The sequence below is a fragment of the Hylobates moloch genome, unplaced genomic scaffold (assembly GCF_009828535.3).
Source record: "Hylobates moloch isolate HMO894 unplaced genomic scaffold, HMol_V3 SCAFFOLD_1, whole genome shotgun sequence".
Taxonomy (NCBI): domain Eukaryota; kingdom Metazoa; phylum Chordata; class Mammalia; order Primates; family Hylobatidae; genus Hylobates; species Hylobates moloch.
In genome coordinates, this window is record NW_026652276.1 from 63838871 (window position 1) to 63864742 (window position 25872).

Here is a 25872-nt window from a genome sequence, read left to right on the forward strand (position 1 = left end):
AGGAAGAAAGGAATGGAAGGAAGAAAAGAGAGAAGGGAAGGAGGAAGAGAGGAAAGGAAGGAGGACTGGCAACGTTATAGTGAGAAAAAAATACAGAGTGCATGCTTAATAAATGTAGAATTGAAGAAAATGAGGAACAGCAAGGAAAGTACAAAATTAAACCTCAGCATCATGCAATATACCCATGTAACAAACCTGCACATGTACCCCTGAACCTAAAAGTCAAAAATTTTTAATAAAAATAATTAAATGATTTAAATTAAAATTTACAAATAGTACAAAAGTGAAACTATTGGAAAAATAGTCATGTGTCTTATATATCTTTTAAAATACCAACCAAAACCTAAGGAAAACACAAATATATGAGTCATTATTTTAACTTATTCATATTGCCATATCATGTTAACCTCTGTCTTGCTGCAGGTATTCCTGGACCCCCAGAAACATTACAGATATTTGATGTTTCCCGTGATGGCATGACACTTACTTGGTACCCACCAGAGGATGATGGTGGCTCCCAAGTGACTGGATACATTGTGGAGCGCAAAGAAGTGAGAGCAGATCGATGGGTCCGTGTAAATAAAGTACCTGTGACGATGACACGGTACCGCTCCACTGGCCTTATTGAAGGCTTAGAATATGAACACCGTGTCACAGCCATTAATGCAAGAGGGTCTGGAAAACCAAGTCGTCCTTCCAAACCCATCGTTGCCATGGATCCAATTGGTAAGTACATTTTGTATCAGTCAAGTTTATTGAGTCACAATTTATATGTGGGAAAATTCACCTTTCTGAAGTATATAGTTCTATGACTTTTGAAAAATGTACTGTTTTGTAATCACCACCACAATCGAAATGTGGAATATTTTTATTACCCCATAAAGTTCCCTTGTGTCCATTTGTAATCGGTCCCTTCCCCATCCCAGCCGCTAGCAATTTCTGGCAAATAATTTTTAATATTCTTCTCTGGAGTCAATTTCCACCTCTTTAAGATGAGATTCATAATATATGCTTTCTGTCACACTTAAAATTTTGAAACAAGTTAGTATTTCTGGAAGCACTTTAAAAACTGCTGATAAATGTAAGATAATAATAGTGATTACAAATGAAGCACATTTAAGAGAAAGGAAAGTGAAAAAAATGTTAAGTATTTTTAACTGATAAAATGAATTAAAAAAAAATTTTTTTTTTTTGAGACAGAGTCTCACTCTGTCGCCCAGGCTGGAGTGCAGTGGCATGATCTTGGCTCACTGCAACCTCTGTCTCAATTCTTCTGCCTCAGCCTCCTGAGTAGCTGGGATTACAAGCAATTCTTCTGCCTCAGCCTCCTGAGTAGCTGGGATTACAGGTGCCTGCCACCACACATGGTTAATTTTTATATTTTTAGTAGAGACGGGGTTTCACCATGTTGGCCAGGCTGCTCTTGAACTCCTGACCTCAAGCATCTGCCCACCTCGGCCCCCCAACATGCTGTGATTACAGGCATGAGCCACCACACCTGGCCATGAATAAAATTTTCACAAGACAAAAAACAGGCTAATGTTAACAGTCCGTTTCAACAACTCATTGAATTTGTTAGGTGGCACAGCTAATTTTCAACTTTGCAGCAACTTTAACCAGTATATTGTCTTATTCTTATTCCCAGCTCCTCCAGGAAAGCCACAAAACCCAAGAGTTACTGATACAACAAGGACATCAGTCTCCCTGGCCTGGAGCGTTCCAGAAGATGAAGGAGGATCTAAAGTCACAGGCTACTTGATTGAAATGCAAAAAGTAGATCAACATGAATGGACCAAGTGTAACACCACTCCAACCAAGATTCGAGAGTATACTCTAACACACCTACCTCAGGGTGCGGAATACAGGTTCCGCGTCCTAGCTTGTAATGCTGGTGGACCTGGTGAGCCTGCTGAGGTACCAGGAACAGTCAAAGTCACTGAAATGCTTGGTGAGACATATGATCATTTACTTTCTGCAATAATTGCCACAGACTTATTTCTTAGTCCCCCTACCTCAAATGCTAAATTGAAACCCTACCTTTTTTTCCAGAATATCCTGATTATGAACTTGATGAAAGATACCAAGAAGGTATCTTTGTAAGGCAAGGTGGAGTCATCAGACTTACCATACCAATCAAAGGAAAACCATTCCCAATATGTAAATGGACCAAGGAAGGCCAGGATATTAGTAAGCGTGCCATGATTGCAACATCTGAAACACACACTGAGCTTGTGATCAAAGAAGCAGACAGGGGTGATTCTGGCACTTATGACCTGGTTCTGGAAAATAAATGTGGCAAGAAGGCTGTCTACATCAAGGTCAGGGTGATAGGAAGTCCCAACAGTCCAGAAGGGCCACTGGAATATGATGACATCCAAGCCCGCTCTGTGAGGGTCAGCTGGAGACCTCCTGCTGATGATGGTGGTGCTGACATCTTAGGCTACATCCTCGAGAGACGAGAAGTGCCTAAAGCCGCCTGGTATACCATTGATTCCAGAGTCCGAGGTACATCTCTGGTGGTAAAAGGCCTCAAAGAGAATGTAGAATACCATTTCCGTGTTTCAGCAGAAAACCAGTTTGGCATAAGCAAACCCTTGAAATCTGAGGAACCAGTCATACCAAAAACACCACTGAGTAAGTGCCCTTTCAACCACAAAATTATAAACATTATTTTAGCACTTTTCTGTTTTTAAATGAAAGTCATTGGCTTATAATACTTGGGACTGTATTCTAATACATATGTGCTTTCCACTTATATTTACAGATCCTCCAGAACCTCCAAGCAATCCTCCAGAAGTACTCGATGTAACCAAGAGTTCTGTTAGCTTGTCCTGGTCCCGGCCCAAAGATGATGGTGGTTCTCGAGTCACAGGCTACTACATTGAACGCAAAGAGACATCCACTGACAAGTGGGTCAGACACAACAAGACTCAGATCACCACCACAATGTACACTGTCACAGGGCTTGTTCCCGATGCTGAGTATCAGTTCCGCATCATCGCACAGAATGATGTCGGCCTAAGTGAGACCAGCCCTGCTTCTGAACCAGTTGTTTGCAAAGATCCATTTGGTAAGGAATTCAGAAGAAGGGGTTAAATTAAAGAAGCAAGCCATGTTTGGTCCTTTTATTTCACCAGTAAAGCTGATTCCCTTTTCATTATTTTAAAATATTTCAGATAAACCAAGCCAACCAGGAGAACTTGAGATTCTTTCAATATCCAAAGATAGTGTCACTCTACAGTGGGAGAAACCTGAATGTGATGGTGGCAAAGAAATTCTTGGATACTGGGTTGAATACAGACAGTCTGGAGACAGTGCCTGGAAGAAGAGCAATAAGGAACATATTAAGGACAAGCAATTCACAATAGGAGGTTTGCTGGAAGCTACTGAATATGAATTCAGGGTTTTTGCTGAGAATGAGACTGGGCTGAGCAGACCTCGCAGAACTGCTATGTCTATAAAGACTAAACTCACATGTAAGTAGCCTTTAGTTCTCTACTTATGATTTACAAACTAAACAAGTTAAGGCTAATTCCCCCTCTATACTAAGTAGAACCCTGGAAAGCTTTATTGGAGAGCAAGTGTTAAGAAAGAAAAGCAAGTGCACACATAGGAAATATGACAAGTTCTATAGGAAACCATTCCAAGCACATAACCTCAGCAGGAGATGTTAGATGCAGTGAACTGAGCACTTTCCTGGAGCAATTCCCTCTAATGCAATGGTTTCTTTTTAAAAATATTTCCCAACAAGATTTGAAAGGTCAACAGCTGTATGCCACTTCAATGAACCTAAGTAAGGGCAAGAATACTACAGAATTATAGAGAGAATTTATAGTCCCTTAGAAGCCTATACATTGTTAATTCCCTTCCAATCATAAAGAGAAAACGTCACTCTACACAAAATGTGACAATGTGCTCATTGAATCCCTATTTACCATATGATCCTAGGAAAATCACTTCAAAGAGTTTTTAAGAATTAGGCTAATATGTAAATCATGGTATGTGTTAGTAAATAAGGTAAATTCATTCCTGATATACAAGGACAAAGGATTACAGATTGAGTATTAACAATCACTTAATATTACCTTTCATATCATTCAGCTGGAGAGGCCCCAGGAATACGCAAAGAAATGAAGGATGTTACCACAAAATTGGGTGAAGCTGCTCAACTCTCATGCCAGATTGTTGGAAGGCCTCTTCCTGACATTAAATGGTACAGATTTGGTAAAGAGCTCATACAAAGCCGGAAATACAAAATGTCTTCAGATGGACGCACACACACTCTTACAGTAATGACAGAGGAACAGGAAGATGAAGGTGTTTATACCTGCATAGCCACCAATGAGGTTGGAGAAGTAGAAACCAGTAGTAAGCTTCTCCTGCAAGCAACACCACAGTTCCATCCTGGTTACCCACTGAAAGAGAAATATTATGGAGCTGTGGGTTCTACACTTCGGCTTCATGTTATGTACATTGGTCGTCCAGTACCTGCCATGACTTGGTTCCATGGTCAGAAACTTTTGCAAAACTCGGAAAACATTACTATTGAAAACACTGAGCACTATACTCATCTTGTCATGAAGAATGTCCAACGTAAGACTCATGCTGGGAAATACAAAGTCCAGCTCAGCAATGTATTTGGAACAGTTGATGCCATCCTTGATGTGGAAATACAAGGTATTTTATTTTCAGTGCTTTTTATTTTTAAAGAAGAAAAAATCTCAAAAACACACTATGAAAACCACCACAATTGTATTTTCCCCCAACAGATAAACCAGACAAACCTACAGGACCAATTGTGATCGAAGCTCTATTGAAGAACTCTGCAGTGATCAGCTGGAAACCACCCACAGATGATGGAGGCTCCTGGATCACCAACTATGTGGTGGAAAAATGTGAGGCCAAGGAGGGGGCTGAATGGCAACTGGTGTCTTCAGCCATCTCAGTGACAACCTGTAGAATTGTGAACCTCACAGAAAATGCTGGCTATTACTTCCGGGTTTCAGCTCAGAACACTTTCGGCATCAGTGACCCTCTAGAAGTGTCCTCAGTTGTGATCATTAAGAGTCCATTTGGTGAGTACAACCTGATTTCTATATCTTCCTATGGTAAAGTTCCATCTTTGCATAAGATTCTTTTAAACAGAAAGAAATTTTGAAAGGAAATAGCAAAGATTCAGATAAAGTACAAGTGCCTTTTCTTTCACTTTAACTGAATGTTTGCATTATCTAAAAGGAGAAATATATATCCTAACCCCTTTTTAAAAATAGAACTTTGGTTTTTGATATGTCTTAGTATAAAGTAACCAGTTTCACTTTTCTGGAATAGCTATTTTTAAATAAAATTTTGGACTCATAACATTTTAAAAAATAAGCCTTAATAAAGCTGCCTGTTTCATCTCATGACTCAAATCTTTTGTTTTTTTAATAGAAAAGCCAGGTGCTCCTGGCAAACCAACTATTACTGCTGTCACAAAAGATTCTTGCGTTGTGGCTTGGAAGCCACCTGCCAGTGATGGAGGTGCAAAGATTAGAAATTACTACCTTGAGAAGCGTGAGAAGAAGCAGAATAAATGGATTTCTGTGACAACAGAAGAAATTCGAGAAACTGTCTTTTCAGTGAAAAACCTTATTGAAGGTCTTGAATATGAGTTCCGTGTGAAATGTGAAAATCTAGGTGGGGAAAGTGAATGGAGTGAAATATCAGAACCCATCACTCCCAAATCTGATGTCCCAATTCAGGCACCACACTTTAAAGAGGAACTGAGAAATCTAAATGTCAGATATCAGAGCAATGCTACTTTGGTCTGCAAAGTGACTGGTCATCCAAAACCTATCGTGAAATGGTACAGACAAGGCAAAGAAATCATTTCAGATGGATTAAAATATAGGATTCAAGAATTTAAGGGTGGCTACCACCAGCTCATCATTGCAAGTGTCACAGATGATGATGCCACAGTTTACCAAGTCAGAGCTACCAACCAAGGGGGATCTGTGTCTGGCACTGCCTCCTTGGAAGTGGAAGGTAAAAATAAATCAATTATCATCAATTTGAGGCTAAATGAGTTATTAACTTGGGGGTGGAGGCTATTGCACTTAAACAGATATTGTTAGATGTTGCTAAATTATATTCTTATTTTTTTTTCTGATACAGTTCCAGCTAAGATACACTTACCTAAAACTCTTGAAGGCATGGGAGCAGTTCATGCTCTCCGAGGTGAAGCGGTCAGCATCAAGATTCCTTTCAGTGGCAAACCAGATCCTGTGATCACCTGGCAGAAAGGACAAGATCTCATTGACAATAATGGCCACTACCAAGTTATTGTCACAAGATCCTTCACATCACTTGTTTTCCCCAATGGGGTAGAGAGAAAAGATGCTGGTTTCTATGTGGTCTGTGCTAAAAACAGATTTGGAATTGATCAGAAGACAGTTGAACTGGATGTGGCTGATGTTCCTGACCCACCGAGAGGAGTCAAAGTTAGTGATGTCTCACGAGATTCTGTCAACTTAACATGGACTGAGCCAGCCTCTGATGGTGGCAGCAAAATCACCAACTACATTGTTGAAAAATGTGCAACCACTGCAGAAAGATGGCTCCGTGTAGGACAGGCCCGAGAAACACGTTATACCGTGATCAACTTATTTGGAAAAACAAGTTACCAGTTCCGGGTAATAGCTGAAAATAAATTTGGTCTGAGCAAGCCTTCTGAGCCTTCAGAACCAACGATAACCAAAGAAGATAAGACCAGAGCTATGAACTATGATGAAGAGGTAGATGAAACCAGGGAAGTCTCCATGACTAAAGCATCTCACTCTTCAACCAAGGAACTCTATGAGAAATATATGATTGCTGAAGATCTTGGGCGTGGTGAGTTTGGAATTGTCCATCGTTGTGTTGAAACATCCTCAAAGAAGACATACATGGCCAAATTTGTTAAAGTCAAAGGGACTGATCAGGTTTTGGTAAAGAAGGAAATTTCCATTCTGAATATTGCTAGGCATAGAAACATCTTATACCTCCATGAATCATTTGAAAGCATGGAAGAATTAGTTATGATCTTTGAGTTTATATCAGGACTTGACATATTTGAGCGCATTAACACAAGTGCCTTTGAACTTAATGAAAGAGAAATTGTAAGTTATGTTCACCAGGTCTGTGAAGCACTTCAGTTTTTACACAGTCATAATATTGGACACTTCGACATTAGACCGGAAAATATCATTTACCAAACCAGAAGAAGCTCTACCATTAAAATCATAGAATTTGGTCAAGCCCGTCAGCTGAAACCAGGGGACAACTTCAGGCTTCTATTCACTGCCCCAGAATACTATGCACCTGAAGTCCACCAGCATGATGTTGTCAGCACAGCCACAGACATGTGGTCACTTGGAACATTGGTATATGTGCTATTGAGTGGTATCAACCCATTCCTGGCTGAAACTAACCAACAGATCATTGAGAATATCATGAATGCTGAATATACTTTCGATGAAGAAGCATTCAAAGAGATTAGCATTGAAGCCATGGATTTTGTTGACCGGTTGTTAGTGAAAGAGAGGAAATCTCGCATGACAGCATCGGAGGCTCTCCAGCACCCATGGTTGAAGCAGAAGATAGAAAGAGTCAGTACTAAAGTTATCAGAACATTAAAACACCGGCGTTATTACCACACCCTGATCAAGAAAGACCTCAACATGGTTGTGTCAGCAGCCCGGATCTCCTGTGGTGGTGCAATTCGATCTCAGAGGGGAGTGAGTGTTGCTAAAGTTAAAGTAGCATCCATTGAAATTGGCCCAGTTTCTGGGCAGATAATGCATGCAGTTGGTGAAGAAGGAGGACATGTCAAATATGTATGCAAAATTGAAAATTATGATCAGTCTACCCAAGTGACTTGGTACTTTGGCATCCGACAGCTGGAGAACAGTGAGAAATATGAAATCACCTATGAAGATGGAGTGGCCATCCTCTATGTCAAAGACATTACCAAATTTGATGATGGTACCTACAGATGCAAAGTAGTCAATGACTACGGTGAAGACAGTTCTTATGCAGAGCTATTTGTTAAAGGTGTGAGAGAAGTCTATGACTATTACTGCCGTAGAACCATGAAGAAAATTAAGCGCAGAACAGACACAATGAGACTCCTGGAAAGGCCACCAGAATTTACTCTGCCTCTCTATAATAAGACAGCTTACGTAGGTGAAAATGTCCGGTTTGGAGTAACTATAACTGTCCACCCAGAGCCTCGTGTAACATGGTATAAATCAGGTCAGAAAATCAAACCAGGTGACGATGACAAGAAGTACACATTTGAGTCAGACAAGGGTCTTTACCAATTAACAATCAACAGTGTCACTACAGATGATGATGCTGAATATACTGTTGTGGCAAGGAATAAATACGGTGAAGACAGCTGTAAAGCAAAGCTGACAGTAACCCTACACCCACCTCCAACAGATAGTACCTTAAGACCCATGTTCAAAAGGTTACTGGCAAATGCAGAATGCCAAGAAGGCCAAAGTGTCTGCTTTGAGATCAGAGTGTCTGGCATCCCCCCACCAACACTAAAATGGGAGAAAGATGGTCAGCCACTGTCCCTCGGGCCTAACATTGAAATTATCCATGAAGGCTTGGATTATTATGCTCTGCACATCAGGGACACTTTGCCTGAAGACACAGGTTATTATAGAGTCACAGCCACTAACACAGCTGGGTCCACCAGCTGCCAGGCTCACCTACAAGTGGAACGCCTGAGGTACAAGAAACAGGAATTCAAGAGTAAGGAGGAGCATGAGCGACACGTACAAAAACAAATTGACAAAACCCTCAGAATGGCTGAAATTCTTTCTGGAACTGAAAGTGTGCCACTGACACAGGTAGCTAAAGAGGCTCTGAGAGAAGCTGCCGTCCTTTATAAACCGGCTGTAAGCACCAAGACTGTAAAAGGGGAATTCAGACTTGAGACAGAAGAAAAGAAGGAGGAGAGAAAACTCCGGATGCCTTATGATGTACCAGAGCCACGCAAGTACAAGCAGACTACCATAGAAGAAGACCAACGCATCAAGCAGTTCGTGCCCATGTCTGACATGAAGTGGTATAAAAAGATACGTGATCAGTATGAAATGCCTGGGAAACTTGACAGAGTTGTACAGAAACGACCCAAGCGCATCCGCCTTTCAAGATGGGAACAGTTCTATGTGATGCCTCTTCCACGCATTACAGATCAATACAGACCTAAATGGCGTATTCCTAAACTGTCCCAAGATGATCTTGAGATAGTGAGACCAGCCCGCCGGCGTACACCTTCTCCTGATTACGACTTTTACTACCGACCTAGAAGACATTCTCTTGGGGACATCTCTGATGAAGAATTACTCCTCCCCATTGACGACTACTTAGCAATGAAAAGAACAGAGGAAGAGAGGCTGCGTCTTGAAGAAGAGCTTGAGTTAGGTTTTTCAGCTTCACCCCCAAGTCGAAGCCCTCCACGCTTTGAGCTTTCTAGCCTACGTTACTCTTCACCACAAGCTCATGTCAAGGTGGAGGAAACAAGAAAAGACTTCAGGTATTCAACCTATCACATCCCAACGAAGGCTGAAGCTAGTACAAGTTATGCAGAACTGAGGGAACGGCATGCCCAGGCTGCGTACAGACAGCCAAAGCAACGGCAAAGAATCATGGCTGAGAAGGAGGATGAAGAGTTGCTTCGCCCAGTTACGACCACCCAGCGTCTCTCAGAATACAAAAGCGAACTTGACTACATGTCAAAGGAGGAAAAGTCTAGAAAGAAATCAAGGCAACAAAGAGAAGTGACAGAAATAACAGAAATTGAGGAAGAATACGAAATCTCAAAACATGCTCAAAGAGAATCATCCTCATCCGCATCTAGACTACTGAGACGACGGCGCTCCCTGTCTCCAACTTATATTGAGTTAATGAGGCCAGTGTCTGAGCTGATCCGGTCACATCCACAACCGGCTGAGGAATACGAAGATGACACAGAAAGAAGGTCACCTACTCCAGAGAGAACTCGCCCACGATCCCCCAGCCCTGTGTCTAGTGAGAGATCACTCTCAAGATTTGAGAGGTCTGCAAGATTTGATATCTTTTCCAGGTATGAGTCCATGAAAGCTGCTTTAAAAACTCAGAAGACATCAGAAAGGAAGTATGAAGTTTTGAGTCAGCAGCCTTTCACACTGGATCATGCCCCTCGAATCACATTGAGAATGCGCTCGCACAGGGTACCATGTGGCCAAAATACACGTTTTATTTTAAATGTTCAGTCTAAGCCAACTGCCGAGGTTAAATGGTACCACAATGGTGTGGAACTCCAAGAAAGCAGTAAGATTCATTACACCAACATGAGTGGAGTCCTGACCCTGGAAATTCTGGACTGTCATACTGATGACAGTGGAACCTACCGTGCTGTGTGCACCAACTACAAGGGCGAAGCTTCTGACTATGCAACGTTGGACGTAACAGGAGGGGATTATACCACCTATGCTTCCCGACGCAGAGATGAAGAGGTCCCCAGGTCTGTTTTCCCTGAGCTGACAAGAACAGAGGCATATGCTGTTTCATCATTTAAGAAAACATCTGAGATGGAAGCTTCGTCTTCTGTCAGGGAAGTGAAATCACAGATGACGGAGACACGGGAAAGTCTCTCCTCATATGAACACTATGCATCTGCAGAAATGAAAAGTGCTGCATTAGAAGAAAAGTCGCTGGAAGAAAAATCCACAACCAGAAAGATCAAGACGACTTTGGCGGCAAGAATTCTAACAAAGCCACGGTCCATGACCGTCTATGAGGGCGAGTCTGCAAGGTTTTCTTGTGACACCGATGGCGAGCCAGTACCAACTGTGACCTGGCTGCGTAAAGGACAAGTGCTAAGTACTTCTGCCCGCCACCAAGTGACCACCACAAAGTACAAATCAACCTTTGAGATCTCTTCAGTCCAGGCTTCCGATGAGGGCAATTACAGCGTGGTAGTAGAAAACAGTGAAGGGAAACAAGAAGCAGAGTTCACTCTGACTATTCAAAAGGCCAGGGTAACTGAAAAGGCTGTGACATCACCACCAAGAGTCAAATCCCCAGAGCCTCAGGTGAAATCCCCAGAAGCAGTTAAGTCTCCAAAACGAGTGAAATCTCCAGAACCTTCTCACCCCAAAGCTGTATCACCCACAGAGACAAAACCAACACCAACAGAGAAAGTTCAGCACCTCCCAGTCTCTGCCCCACCAAAGATTACTCAGTTCCTGAAAGCAGAAGCTTCTAAAGAGATTGCAAAGCTGACCTGTGTGGTTGAAAGCAGTGTATTAAGGGCAAAAGAGGTCACTTGGTATAAAGATGGCAAGAAACTAAAGGAAAATGGGCATTTCCAGTTTCATTATTCAGCAGATGGTACCTATGAGCTCAAAATCCATAACCTCACTGAATCTGATCAAGGAGAATATGTTTGTGAGATTTCTGGTGAAGGTGGAACGTCTAAAACCAACTTACAATTTACGGGGCAAGCCTTTAAGAGTATCCATGAGAAGGTATCAAAAACATCAGAAACTAAGAAATCAGATCAGAAAACCACTGAGTCAACAGAAACCAGAAAAACTGAACCAAAAGCTCCTGAACCAATTTCCTCAAAACCAGTAATTGTTACTGGGTTGCAGGATACAACTGTTTCTTCAGACAGTGTTGCTAAATTTGCAGTTAAGGCTACTGGAGAACCCTGGCCAACTGTCATCTGGACAAAAGATGGAAAGGTAACCAGTTTTTAAATGTCTCTTACTTTTATCTTCTAAAATATTTGATCTTCTAAATTCAGTTTCCCAAAAAAAGCTTAAAATGAAATCACTTTTTAAAACGCAAATCATTTGCATTCTACAGGCTATTACACAAGGAGGTAAATATAAACTCTCTGAAGACAAGGGAGGGTTCTTCTTAGAAATTCATAAGACTGATACTTCCGACAGTGGACTTTATACTTGTACAGTAAAAAATTCAGCTGGATCTGTGTCCTCTAGCTGCAAATTAGCAATAAAAGGTAGGTTGGCTTTTGTTTTTACCCACATTTTTTCAGAAGATAATATTAGGGAAATATTTTCAAACATCCTCCCTTATATACACATACAAGAAAGTATTAAAATAAAATTATTTTCCTAATTCCAGAATGCAATTTGTACACCAAAGTAGAAACACACATTTGAAGTTAGCATATGCTTTTCTATGAGCATGAAAAGCAGTTATTAAGTACCTTATTATATAAGGTATTATATAAGATTCTATAGTGTCAGCCCCTGCTCCCAGGAATATTTAAGAATAAAGTCAGTGAATATACAAAATGGCACTGCTTGCCTAAACCTTCACAGTTGCTAATTTTCCAAAGCAGTACAAAGTTAATTAAAGAACTATTTCTATTTTACCAATACAAATTAGTTTGCTTTCATTTCAATCTTATGAAAGATAATTTAATGTTCTGGTTACTCAAAATCTCCCAAATCCACTTATCTCCTACATCTGTTGACTATTCTTTTCAAGACTTTTTTCCTTAAGTCATATGAATCATCTTTGGCTCAGTTTAGTTTAAGGAATCATTACACTGATCTCAAAAGTCACACATGACAATTTTCTAAAAGTGGAACTGAGAAAGTATTAGGTATTACCTACATTGCATGAAGAAGTTGACTTTTTTCTTTGTATGTTTTTCACATGCAGAATCTAGAAGAGTAAAATGTGGGGGTCTCTTTCTAATTAAGTTTGCCTTACAGAGGTTTCTTTTTTAGCTGTAAAAGATACTGAGGCACGGAAGGTCTCTACACAAAAGACTTCTGAAATTACACCTCAGAAGAAAGCTGTTGTCCAGGAGGAAATTTCCCAAAAAGCCCTAATGTCTGAAGAAATTAAGATGTCAGAGGCAAAATCTCAAGAAAAGTTAGCCCTCAAAGAGGAAGCTTCAAAGGTTCTAATTTCTGAAGAAGTCAAGAAATCAGCAGCAACCTCCCTGGAAAAATCCATTGTCCATGAGGAAATCACTAAAACATCACAGGCATCAGAAGAAGTCAGAACTCATGCTGAGATTAAAGCATTTTCTACTCAGATGAGCCTAAACGAAGGTCAAAGAGTGGTTTTAAAAGCCAACATTGCTGGTGCCACTGATGTGAAATGGGTACTGAATGGCGTAGAGCTTACCAACTCTGAGGAGTACCGATATGGTGTCTCAGGCAGCGATCAGACCCTAACCATCAAGCAAGCCAGTCACAGAGACGAAGGAATCCTCACCTGCATAGGCAAAACCAAGGAAGGAATCGTCAAGTGTCAGTATGATTTGATGCTGAGCAAAGAACTCTCAGATGCTCCAGCCTTCATCTCACAGCCTAGATCTCAAAATATTAATGAAGGACAAAATGTTGTCTTTACTTGTGAAATCAGTGGCGAGCCATCCCCTGAAATCGAATGGTTTAAAAACAACCTGCCAGTAAGTTTAATTATGAATATATTATTGAAGAAAAACTAAAATACCATGTCTTCCATATCTGAAGAACTTCAACATTTCTTTTCCTTTTCTTTGTCTTAGATTTCTATTTCTTCAACTGTCAGCATAAGTCGCTCCAGAAATGTATACTCCCTTGAAATCCGAAATGCATCAGTCAGCGACAGTGGAAAGTACACAATTAAGGCCAAAAATTTCCATGGCCAGTGTTCAGCTACAGCTTCCTTAATGGTCCTTCGTAAGTATCTCCTCACCATTCTTCCTTACATGCTTAAGGCCTTTAGATGGTTTTTTTGCCTCTCTTTCAAGCACAGAAAACTCTAAGAAGCCTTATTAAATTCCATGTGAAAGAGGAACAGCCATCCGATGTGAATTCATTCTTGTAGTCAAATTTTCTTTATAGCTACACAGAAACTTGGATAGATTACATTTCAAAGTAAAGCTACTTACTGCCCTATAACATTTATTTTCAGGATGCACAATATGTCAATTGCTTTCTATATGACTAATCATTTTTCTCCTAGTGATTCCTAGCACCTGCATGTAATGTAATGATAGAAATATAAGGATTCATGTTTTGGAGACATTGAGCTAGCTCTTGACAAATGTATGTATATATGTATTTGCTTATGCTTCAACAGCAAATTGTTTGGGTTATGCTGCTGTGCGTGTGTTGAAGTTTCCATTTCTGTAAGTCAGCGTCATATGTCATCAATTAACCAGATGTCATTGATGTTCACTGTGTATCTGCTATGCTCCACAGCTCTAGTTGAAGAACCTTCCAGAGAGGTAGTATTGAGAACAAGTGGTGACACAAGCTTGCAAGGAAGCTTCGGGTCTCAGTCAGTCCAAATGTCTGCCTCCAAGCAGGAGGCCTCCTTCAGCAGTTTCAGCAGCAGCAGTGCTAGCAGCATGACTGAGATGAAATTTGCAAGCATGTCTGCCCAAAGCATGTCCTCCATGCAAGAGTCCTTTGTAGAAATGAGTTCCAGCAGCTTTATGGGAAAATCTAGTATGACACAACTGGAAAGCTCAACTAGTAAAATGCTTAAAGCAGGCATAAGAGGTGAGCAATAAAATTACCAGTAGAGGTAGACAAGCCAAGTAATATGGTGTAGTCTTTAGTACACACAATTCAGTAGAAAGCAAATCTTTATTTTTTTCAGTGATTCTAAGACTTTTTTTTGTCATTGTTCCATAAAGGAATTCCACCTAAAATTGAAGCTCTTCCATCTGATATCAGCATTGATGAAGGCAAAGTTCTAACAGTAGCCTGTGCTTTCACGGGTGAGCCTACCCCAGAAGTAACATGGTCCTGTGGTGGAAGAAAAATTCACAGTCAAGAACAACAGGGGAGGTTCCACATTGAAAACACAGATGACCTGACAACCCTGATCATCATGGACGTACAGAAACAAGATGGTGGACTTTATACCCTGAGTTTAGGGAATGAATTTGGATCTGACTCTGCCACTGTGAATATACAAATTCGATCCATTTAAGAGGGCCTGTGCCCTTATACTCTACATTCGTTCTTAACTTTTCGCAAACGTTTCACATGGACTAATCTTTCTGATCTGTAAATATTTAAAGAAAAAAAAGTAGTTTTGTATCAACCTAAATGAGTCAAAGTTCAAAAATATTCATTTCAATCTTTTCGTAATTGTTGACCTAAGAATATTATACATTTGCTAGTGACATGTACATACTGTATATAGCCGGATTAACGGTTATAAAGTTTTGTACCATTTATTTTATGACATTTTACAATGTAACTTTTGAAACTAACTGTTGGTAGGAGAAAGTTTCTTATGGAACGAATACCCTGCTCAACATTTAATCAATCTTTGTGCCTCAACATACTGTTGATGTCTAAGTATGCCTCAGTGGGTTGAGAAATTCCCCACTGAAGATGTCCTGTCCACCTAAAAGAGAATGATGCATATCACTTGATATGTGCACCAATACCTATTGAATCAGAAATGTAAGGCATTGGTGATGTTTGCATTTACCCTCCTGTAAGCAACACTTTAACGTCTTACATTTTCTCTGATGATGTCACACAAAATTATCATGACAAATATTACCAGAGCAAAGTGTAACGGCCAACACTTTGTTCGCTCATTTTACACTGTCTCTGACATAAGGAGTGCCTGAATAGCTTGGAAAAGTAACATCTCCTGGCCATCCCTTCATTTAACCAAGCTATTCAAGTATTCCTATGCCAGAGCAGTGCCAACTCTTGGAGGTCCCAGGGTGCAGCCAATGCCTTTGTGTGGTAGTTCTAAATTTTAATTGCAGCTGAAAAACCTGGGCACCTAAGCAATGAGCCACAGCAAAAACCAAAGAACAACAACAAAATAAAGCTGTCGTTACATTTTAAACAACAACATTACTAATTGCCCAAAATATCAATTTGATGTAGTTCTTTTCATGCAAGTATAAATTCAATTGTTAGTTATAATTGTTGGACCTCCTTGAGATAGTAACAACAAAATAAAGCAAGCTATCTGCACCTCAAAATGTGTGGCTGGTTGTTTTCTGTGAAATTCTGGGGTGGGGAAGTATGCATCTTCGTGTATCACAAAAAAGATCATAGATAGATAAGGCAACTCAAGTTCAAAACAGCCCATGCTAATAAGTTCTTTTAAGCAAATGTTTAAATTATCGTGTTAGATGTATTCAGCAATTTTGTTTAAAAAGCCTAGATATAGTTCTCATGGATATATTTATCCCCAAAAGTTTATCTTCTAAATATATCAAGAAGAATATTTTTAGGAGAGCTGATTCAACTCGGAATCAGCTGTGATTCAATATTTTTGATGGATTTTGAACATCTACAATTCACAATCTTTTGTGCTAAACACCACAGGGAACAATACAAAGATGATTAACACGGTATAGATACTATCCCTCAAAGAGCATAGTGAACGGAAAAGGACAACTTCAGGGAAAATGATCAGTTGTGAATCTGAGTCCATATTGGCTACTGCAGCTCCAAATTGAGACAGAACAAATAAAAGACCTCAGAACTAAAGAACTATTTTATTACCAAGTCTAGATCAGTTGTTTTAAAAGCATGGTAGAAAGACAGTATATGGAAGATTGACACTATTTTAAATAGCATCATTCTACTATGCTTTTTAAACAACTGATCTAGACTTGGTAATAAAATAATGCCAAAAATACCTGTATTTGTCCACTTCAATTTGCTAATCATAACTATAAGCCTATGATGTTATTTGCCTAAATTGACCTCCTTAATGTAGGTACAGGTGACCAAAGCTGAAGCAAATGTACTGTCAGTTTTCATTCTCCAGAGGAAGATCCTGGGTCTTCATTAATTTATTCAGCAAGTTTTCTGTCTTAAGTCAGATTCCCTAAAAGCAGAGGCTGAGACGGGGATTCTTGTCTCAGAAATTCTTTGAGGGATTATTACTCTCAGGGAAAAAGGGAATGGGGCAGCCAGCACATAGGGCAGAGGAAGCAAGCTGAGCAAGGATGTGGTCTCAGCAGAAGCCTCAGCTAGATCTCACAGGGAGCTTCAATTGTACCACAGAGTTGGTTCCATCTAGGAGCAAGGGGGCTGACATTTTGTACCCCCTTACCAACCAGTCAATGGCTACAGGCTATAAGCTGGGGGGCTGAGGAGGGATGGAAGAGGGAAATAAACCTTCCCAAGTGAAGAGGGGTGCCTGTTGGCCAGGACAATTCTCCGTGGACTAAGGCAGCCAAACAGTAAACAGTCAAGAAATCGATGGAAGAATACACATTCCCTGGGCATCTAAGTGATGCCAACAGAACCCACTACATCATCTTACAATGTTAAATGCCTATTCTTACCTTAAAATGAGAGGCAGGACTGGCTAGGTGATGCCTAAGGATGATTCCCGGCCTTGACATGCTAGTATTCTCACATATCCTATCTGTGGCTGATATAGTCTGTGTTGATGAAAATTCCAAAACCGAAGACAGGATTTCGCACTTGCTGCAGTTGCAGCTCCCAGGCGCTGAGATCCAATTTGGGCCTGGGAGAGTGAGGAGGGAGAGCAATCTGCCCAGTGAAGGAGAGCTGCGCTAAAGGCAAGGTTTTACTTTTTTTTTATCCCGTAGCGAAAGCCCACTGCCTCTGAAAGTAGCACGGTGTGGCCACACGGACACATGGGGGAAGTCAGTCAGAGGCGCTCCAACAGAACGGCCAGAAGCCCCTTTCCTGGCTTACCAGGCAGCCTCCTTCCCCTAATTCCTCCAAAAACAGTGCTCCCCTGAAGACGCGGGGGGAGGGTCTTCCGGCCCCATACCCCACCTTCCGCAACGCCAGGAGTGGTTCCTCAGCATCATGGCGTCATTTCCCAGTCATACCCGCTCTTCTCTCCCCATGTCAACAGAGGGCGACAGGGAGCACCAAGCCGATGCGTGCTTTTTGGTTCCAATCTACCCCCTCCACAAAACCCATGAGCAAGCTTCACTGTCATCCTGCCCCTTTTTCTTAAGTCCTTCACGTTTATTTTATAAACCCCATACCCTGGCTACATGATCAGCCAAATCATGTTGTAATTACATGTCTGCATTCAAAACCCTGAGGGCCCCGCTCAAATCTAGGACCTACTGTTTACTAACTTACTTCACCTGGGGCAGGTTACCCAACTTCTCTGTTCTTTAACATTCTCGTCCACAAAATGAGAATAACAGCAGCAACCTCACAGTATTATTGTGAGGATTAGACAAGTTACTACGTGTAAAACTCAGAACAGTGCTTAGCAGAGCACCCAATAAATACCAGCAATCATTATTCTGTTAGGGACCACCGTACAGAATATTGAAACTAGGGACTAGAGAAGCAGCATTTTAGAGGGGACCTAGCCTAGGTCTCACTGGTACTCATTAGATGTACAGCAGGCCACCTTGGGGAACCTGTCCCAAGATCCCCCAGTGGAATCCTGAAACTGTGGATAGTACTGAATCCTACGTATACTATGATGTTTCTTTTTTTTTTTTTTTTTTTTTTGAGACGGAGTCTCGCTCGTCACTCAGGCTGGAGTGCAGAGGCGCAATCTCGGCTCACTGCAAGCTCCGCCTCCCAGGTTCACGCCATTCTCCGGCCTCAGCCTCCCGAGCAGCTGGGACTACAGGCGCCTGCCACCACGTCAGGCTAATTTTTTGTTTTTAGTAGAGACGGAGTTTCACCATGTTAGCCAGGATGGTCTCGATCTCCTGACATGGTGATCTGCCCGCCTCGGTCTCCCAAAGTGCTGGGATTGCACCCGTGAGCCACCGCGCCCGGCCATGATTTTTCTTATAGGTACATGCTGATATGGTTTGGCTGTGTCCCCACTCAAATCTCATCTTGAATTGTAGCTCGCACAATTCCCACCTTGTGAGAGGGACCTGGTAGGAGATAACTGAATCATGGGAGCGGTTTCCCCCTTACTGTTATCATGGTAGTGAATAAGTCTCACGAGATCTGATGGTTTTATAAGGGGAAACCTCTTTTGCTTGGTTCTCATTTCTCTCTTCCCTGACACCATGTAAGATGTGACTTGCTCCTCCTTGCCTTCGCCATGATTGTGACGCCTCCCCAGCCACGTGGGACTGTGAGTCAATTAAACCTCTTTTCTTTATAAATGACCCAGTCTCAGGTAAGTCTTTATCAGCAGCGTGAAAATGGACTAATATGCATACCTATGAAAAAGTTTAATTTATAAATTAGGCAAATTAGGCACAGTAAAAGATTAACAACAATAATAGAATATAACAATGTACTATAATAAAAGTTATATGAATGTGATCTCTCTCTCTCTAAATATCTTATTGTACTGTACTGCGGGTAACAGAAACAGCAGAAAGTGAAACCACAGATCAGAGGGGACTAGTGTATTCGTTTTCTAGCACTGCTGGAACAAAGTACCACAAATCGAGTGGCAGACACAACAGAAATGTATTGTCTCGCAGCTCTGGAGGTTGGAAGTCCAAAATCAGGGTGTTGGCAGGGTTGGTTCCTTCTGAGAACTCTGAGGGAAGAATCTCTCCTAAGCCTCTCTCCTTGTCTGTAGATGGCTACCTTCATGTTCACACGACATTTTTCCTGCATGTCTGTGTCCAAATTTCTCCATTTTAGGATACCAGTCATACTACTGAGGCTCATCCTAGTTACTCCACTTCAACTTAATTACCTCTATAAAGCCTATCACCAAATAAGTTCTCATCCTGAAGTACTTGAGGTTATGAGTCCAACATCTCTTAGGGAGGGACATAATCCAACCTATCACCCTAGATGTGATGGACACGGAACAGCACCTCTTTATATTAAGTGTTCTGATGGAATTCCTGAAAAGACAGATTTATTCTCTCTATCCAATAGTAGCTGATTATGTAGATAAACCATAGAGGTTGTTAAACCAGAAACAGCCCATAAAATAACAGGTTAAGTTGATATCTCCATGGTGACTGATTCAAGAAGAATGTTTTATGATCGTGCTCCAGAAAAAAAAAAGTAATTTTCAATTTTGTTTACTCTGCCTCAAATGTAATTTTGAGAAATTCAGGTAGAGAAAGTCATTTCCTTGAAATAGGAGAAAATAGTGTCTGCTACTTAAGTAGGACTTTTGAAAACAGACTGGCCCATGGGTTTTTATTCTAAGGTTATAAAATATGAAAACTTGGTTTTATGCATTTTGGTAACTCTGGGTCAATGTTTCCCAAACATTGCTCTTCAAGATGTTGTGGAAAAATTGTTCCACAGCCTAATAAACAGAATTTCGATAATTGTTCTTCTCTGTACAGGATTTCTCAGAGTCTTTTATGAGCTATGAATTATGTTTCCAGGAGGCGACACAGTGTTCCCCAAATTTAAGACAAAATTTGCTTTTCATTGGTGCTATGCATAATGCAGGTTGAGACAGGCTATATAAGGTGGAAACACTGAAGATATGGAAAGGAATAGATCTTGGTTGAAGGGGCAACTGAGTATCCCCTAAGAAATGAAGTTAAGTGCTATGATCAAAGAAATCCCGAGTGTTTGACAGCACATTGCTGAGGCATCTTATCCAGTCAGAGAAAGGGGCAAACAGGCAAAAGCTGCAACCTAAAATATGGGATAAGAAGGGGCAGGCCTCACTTTCCAGGCAGAGGACCTTTGCACCTGCAGAGACCTAGGGGCAAAGGACAGCATAACACATCCAAAAAAGTTTAAAGAAAAATTTTTTTAAATTTAGTAGAAAAAAGATTATAGTGGAACAGCCTTTGAAGGGCTGGGTGCAAGAGGCAAGGCCACCTTGCAGAAGGCCTCATATACCATATAATAGAGTTTGGGCTTTTCTCTAAGAGGTAAGGGAATCACTAAAGAGATTTAAGTCAACTAGAGACTTGATAAAATTTTATTTTTACCAAGTCTTTAGCTGTTCTGAGAAAGCTATGACATTTGTTTGCTTTCTACATCAAAGAGCTTATTTCCGCCTATAGAATTCTACTCACAGGAAGACTTTACCTACCACCAAATTTCTAACCTATGATGTCCCTTTTAATTATAGCACTGGGAGGTTATAGTCAACCGTGGAAAGGTCTTTCCTAAGATTTTCATGGGACTTGGGGGTGCATGTAAATGAAGCCAATCTGTTAGACTTCCCAGGCATAGGAAAAGTGGCAGCAAGGGATGGATAAAGGAGGGCACCTTACTGCCCAAAACCTTCTAAGTGACAAAGGCCACTGCTATGGCATTGGCAGTGAAGAGATAGAAGAGTCCCGCCCAGCAAGCCAAGTTCCGCTGAGGATGCCGTGTCAAGAATACAGCTGATGGAGATGATTCCCATTCGCTCCTGCTCTATTTTAAGAAGAGATGGAAAGCAGGTAAGAGGAATGGGCAGCTATGCCAATGCTTCTCAATCTTGTAGGAATTCTCTGCAAAAGATAGTATGTCCTAAAAGTCGGGATTCCAAACATGCAACTGATGCTTATCCTGAGATTGTTAGTGATCCACAAGGTCCCTGAGACTGTGTCTATGTATATTTTTTAGGTTTCATTTACAAAGATGCCAGTGGCTTTACAAGTTTAAGAAATGCTGTCCTACATGTGTCTAAGAGGTAGCAGGCTAGATAGATAGGATTTGTGAAAATAGATTGGCCCATGGGTTTTTATTTGAAGTTATAAAAAGTTTGGTTTTGTGCTTTTTGGTATCTCTGGGTCAGTATTTCTCCAACTCTGTTCCTTGGGATGTCTAAGCCACCTGAGAAATATCTACACATAGTTCCCCCTAAAAAGAGGCAGTGATGAACTCCACTTTTGAAACCCCTACAAAGGCTCGATGCTCAGAATTTCCTTTCCTTCTGCATCCAGGAGAGGCTGCTGCCAATGAACCTTGTGGTTCCTGAACCAGCAGAGCTTCAAGGATGAATACTTCTTGCTATATGCAATAGATACGAATTCCCTGAGTTAGAGAAGTCTCCAGGGATGTTGAGGGGCCTCTGTCAGACACCGGTCTCAGCCTTATGAAGGGATGTAGCACATGAATGAATGCAGTTTTTTGTTGTCAGCTGCCACTTCTGAAACCATCGTAATCAACTTTTAGCTTTTGGTCAGATGAGGGACACAGGTATTCCTCGTTCTCCAACTTGCCAAGAAATTCGGCCCACATGCATAAGGCAGGCCAGCTGTTTCCCCTTCACTTCCACATCCCTGCCACAACCCAAAGAAGCCAGAGAGAAGGGACACCACCAGGCTCATGAGGCCAAGACCAGGTGAGAGGCTGAGATGCTCTGTCCTAAAAACCTGAAGGACCACTAAGGGAAGAAGAATGAGACTACAGAAGGAAAGCTCAAAATGGAGAATATTGAGATCCAGGTCTTTGAATAACATGCCCAGAGTCACATGGTTAGCAACAGAGCTGGAACTAGAGGCCAGGTCTCTGTTTATCAGTGTTGCCTTTCCACCCCTTCAAAACACTGAGAACCAAACCTGCTGGAGGGTGAGCAGGCAAGAGAGTGCTTGATTAGGGAGAAGAGGGCTCTTTTCCACTTTGAGAATCACTGTAGTTCCAGGGCAGGGTCAACAGCAAAATGCCATCAGGTTGCTTCCTGTAAAAAAAGCCCTTCATTTCTAGTGTAGGGAATTTCTCTTCTCAGAAAGCTCAGGCCAGAGATGCTGAACCCTTAACTGGCATCTGAAATACAGCCAGGAAATAGGGTGCTTACCTGACCCAGCGTTGTCATGTGAAGGGACAGCAGTGGGAGAGCTTCCCAGAAACTACACTACTGGACCCTATAGTATTCACACAAAAGAATCTTTCAATCATTGCAGGAAGAAAGCATCCTAGCAAAATAATCTGTCTATTTCTTGGTGGGCGTTGAGACAGAGGGAAGCAGACTGAGAGTTCTTGGAATATTTAAGATATGGGATTGTAGCCACTATAAGGAAGGTTTCTGAGTGCAGGGCATTGTACAGAAATTATTCCAGAGAACTTAGAGGATTTGGCTTTATTCATTGCAGTCTGACACTGGGATGAGTACATTTCTTACTTAAAGGGAAGTAGCTTTCTCTTCCAGAGAATCCTCAAAGGCATGTATAAAGCAGTATCCTTGCAAGTACTGTACTTCTTATTTTTCCTTAACACACAGGGTAGTTGAGAGAAGAGACTGAAAGAGCACTGCCTTCAGCCCAGTGACCATTCTTTGAGCTGTTTTCTCTTTCCCCATCTGAGGGAAGAGTGGAGTTTTGTGGTGATGACAGTCGTCTCCTTCACATCTGCTCCAGATCAGAAACTCATCACAGCTATTAATCTGCTGATGTGAGCACACAGTACTAGCTTCATTTTCCAACCCCACATAAAAATGTCACAACGTCAGAAAACCAGAGAGAAGCAAAAGGCAGGGTGTATGGAGATCTATATTTACCCTAATATCACCTCCAGTAGTGCTTCTCAAACTTTAAAGTGTGTAGCAATCACCGAAGGAACTTTTGAAAATGCAGAATCTAGTTCAGCAGATCTGGGATGGGGAGGCTGAGATTCTGCATTTCTAACAACCCCCAAAGTGAGGCCGATGGTGACCCTCAGACCATGCTAATAAGGACCTATTTGGCCTTTCTGACTGCTAGACGATGGCCACAAACTTTAGTGAGACAGATATACAAAAGAGATAAACCTATATCTATCTATACATACATACAAACACACACCCCCCACCTCTTCTAAAATACAACAATCAGAATTGAGAATTTCCATCCAGCTCAATGGTTTGCAAAGCTGGCTACCCATTGGAATTACTGAAAAATTTTCAAAAAATACCGATGATTGGGTCTCACCTTGCCCCCAGAGGTGTTGCTATAATCGGTCTGCGTCAACCTACCCATGAACCTAGGAAATTTAAATGCACCCTGGGGGGCGGGGGTTCTTTTTTTTTTTTTTGAGACAGGGTCTCACTCTGTTGCCTAGGCTGGAGTGCAGTGGTGCAATTACAATTCACTGCAGCCTCAACCTCATGGGCTCAAGCAATCCCCGCATCTCAGCCTCCTGAGTAGCTGGAACTACAGGCACGCAACACCATGTCCACGTCCAGCACTTTTTTTTTTTTTTTTTTTTGGAGACATGAGGTTTCACTATGTTACCCAGGCTGGTTTTGAACTCCTGAGCTCAAGCAATCCGCCCAACTCTGCCTCCCAAAGTGCTGGGATTACAGGCGTGAATCACTGTGCCTGGCTGCACCCTGGGGGTTTGTAATGTGCAGCAAAGGTGGAGAACTCCTGATCTAAACAAATAAGGTGATGCACTATATGCTTTCGTTTAAAGGTTAGCTATCATCACTACTATCTTTTCTCACATCACAGCACTTATCTTAAAATAGCCAACCAGCTTTTACATTTAAATGTGCAGCAAACCAGTCATGTTTTTAAAAAGCAAAGTGTTATGCTTCCTCAAACTTTCAAAACATACTGTATTTAAGATTTTCTCAGTGGCATGGCAAATTTATTAAACATTTTCCCCCACACTGTTCACATCACTCAGGTTTTATTGAATTTATAAAATTACCACAATATTCTCAACAAACAGAATTTTTATGACAAAAATACAGAGTATACACCTTTTGGAATTTGGAAAAGAAAAAAAGACTCACAAAGTAAGTATACATATATTTTTAAATGAAGTTTATTTTCCCCTGGGAATAGAAATCCTATTCTGAAACTTTTTCAAAATTAAAGTGTTTAGTTATAGCAATAGAAATCCATATTTCCTATTAGGTTTCTAAGTTAATTTACAGACTAGTTTTTTAAACCAACTCCATTATTTCCAATTTCTTAACTTCTAAACTTACAAATTTTTCACTTAAATACCCATAATTACTTTTGCAAGAATCATTTTATGTATATATATGTATGTATGTATATATATATATGTGTATAGACACATATATAAGCTATATATACATCTTATAACTAGCTAAAATAAAGACATTTAAAAGGCAAAAAAAAATTCATGTGCTTATGTTTCTAATAATATTTAAACACGCAAAGAAAAGACTATTTTAACAGCAATTATGCTACTTTTAATGCTTGCTTATTTATGTTTAGGTTAAAACAATAGGGTGCAAATGTGAATGATAAATACTATTCAACTAGTTAACTGAAAAAAAGTGAAAATTTTGGAAAGCCAATTATAATTAAGATAGTCATTGTATCTAAGCTATTAAATAATAAACGAGTGAGTTTTAAATTCACCCAAGAATTAGGAAGCAAAAAAAATTACAAAAAAATAATTAGAAAGCAAAGATAAATACTAGCAACATAGCACTTAGTGAGTGGTCAATGAATATTAACTGAAGAAATTTTTTAAAAGAGGTAAATAAATGTATAAACAATCCTAAATTAAATGATTAACAGCCTCCCTGAACTCACCGCCATTCCCAAGTGATTATTTTCTTTTCTGAAATAATATACCTAATATAGAAATAGTAAGAAGGCCATTTTGGGGAACTCTATAATCATCTATCAAAACTGGAGAAAAAGATAAAGTGAATAAAACTTAAAAAAGGTAGACAGAATGAGAAAAGTTCATATGACTTTTTTTTGGCTAATTATACATAACATTGGAAAGCTCTTAGAAATTTACTAACATTCAACCATGATTTCCATAAGAGCTCTTCAGGGCAGGTAGAAAGGAAATGTTGAGAAACTACACAGAATTCTGAAAAGCAGAGGGCAAGAAAACTCACACAGTGAGTCTTTCATTTTCTCTAGAGCAAGACACTAATGGACTTGAACTATTAAAAACATCATCTAAGACTATATCCACTACCGTCACACTCCCCCAAAAGAAAAAAAAAAAAATACCTGCAGGAGTCAAATCCCCAAAAGTGGCAAATGCCAACATACAGCAGAGGAAGCCATATGCTACAAAA

The 25872-nt window shown here is 40.7% G+C and overlaps 2 protein-coding genes and 1 long non-coding RNA gene across 4 annotated transcripts in view; 1 reads left to right on the forward strand and 2 right to left on the reverse strand.

The window, feature by feature from the left end:
* TTN (titin) overlaps positions 1-16012 on the forward strand; it is a 288926-nt gene extending 272914 nt beyond the window's left edge. The window contains exons 311-324 of the mRNA XM_058440679.1: positions 424-726; positions 1646-1948; positions 2050-2634; positions 2765-3070; positions 3177-3476; positions 4102-4677; positions 4770-5075; positions 5431-6024; positions 6154-11762; positions 11887-12043; positions 12783-13474; positions 13574-13727; positions 14253-14555; positions 14693-16012. Of these exons, the coding sequence (XP_058296662.1) occupies positions 424-726; positions 1646-1948; positions 2050-2634; positions 2765-3070; positions 3177-3476; positions 4102-4677; positions 4770-5075; positions 5431-6024; positions 6154-11762; positions 11887-12043; positions 12783-13474; positions 13574-13727; positions 14253-14555; positions 14693-14991 (10487 nt within the window). The 3' untranslated portion in view covers positions 14992-16012. The remainder of the gene's footprint in view (positions 1-423; positions 727-1645; positions 1949-2049; positions 2635-2764; positions 3071-3176; positions 3477-4101; positions 4678-4769; positions 5076-5430; positions 6025-6153; positions 11763-11886; positions 12044-12782; positions 13475-13573; positions 13728-14252; positions 14556-14692) is intronic.
* LOC131383796 (uncharacterized) lies at positions 3058-4462 on the reverse strand. Its single transcript, XR_009214086.1, has 3 exons — positions 4328-4462; positions 4086-4200; positions 3058-3318 (listed from the first exon to the last, which is right to left on the reverse strand). It is a non-coding gene; the product is annotated as an uncharacterized LOC131383796 (long non-coding RNA).
* PLEKHA3 (pleckstrin homology domain containing A3) overlaps positions 13240-25872 on the reverse strand; it is a 49580-nt gene continuing 36947 nt past the window's right edge. Inside the window, exons 8-9 of one of the 2 annotated variants that reach the window (XM_058440682.1) lie at positions 17333-17517; positions 13240-13278 (exon numbers count right to left, since the gene is read on the reverse strand). In XM_058440682.1, coding sequence (XP_058296665.1) covers positions 13255-13278; positions 17333-17517 — 209 coding nt within the window. In that variant the 3' untranslated portion in view covers positions 13240-13254. Of the gene's footprint in view, positions 13279-17332; positions 17518-24353; positions 25865-25872 lie in introns of those variants that run through there. The other variant, XM_032755268.2, reaches the window with a different exon arrangement.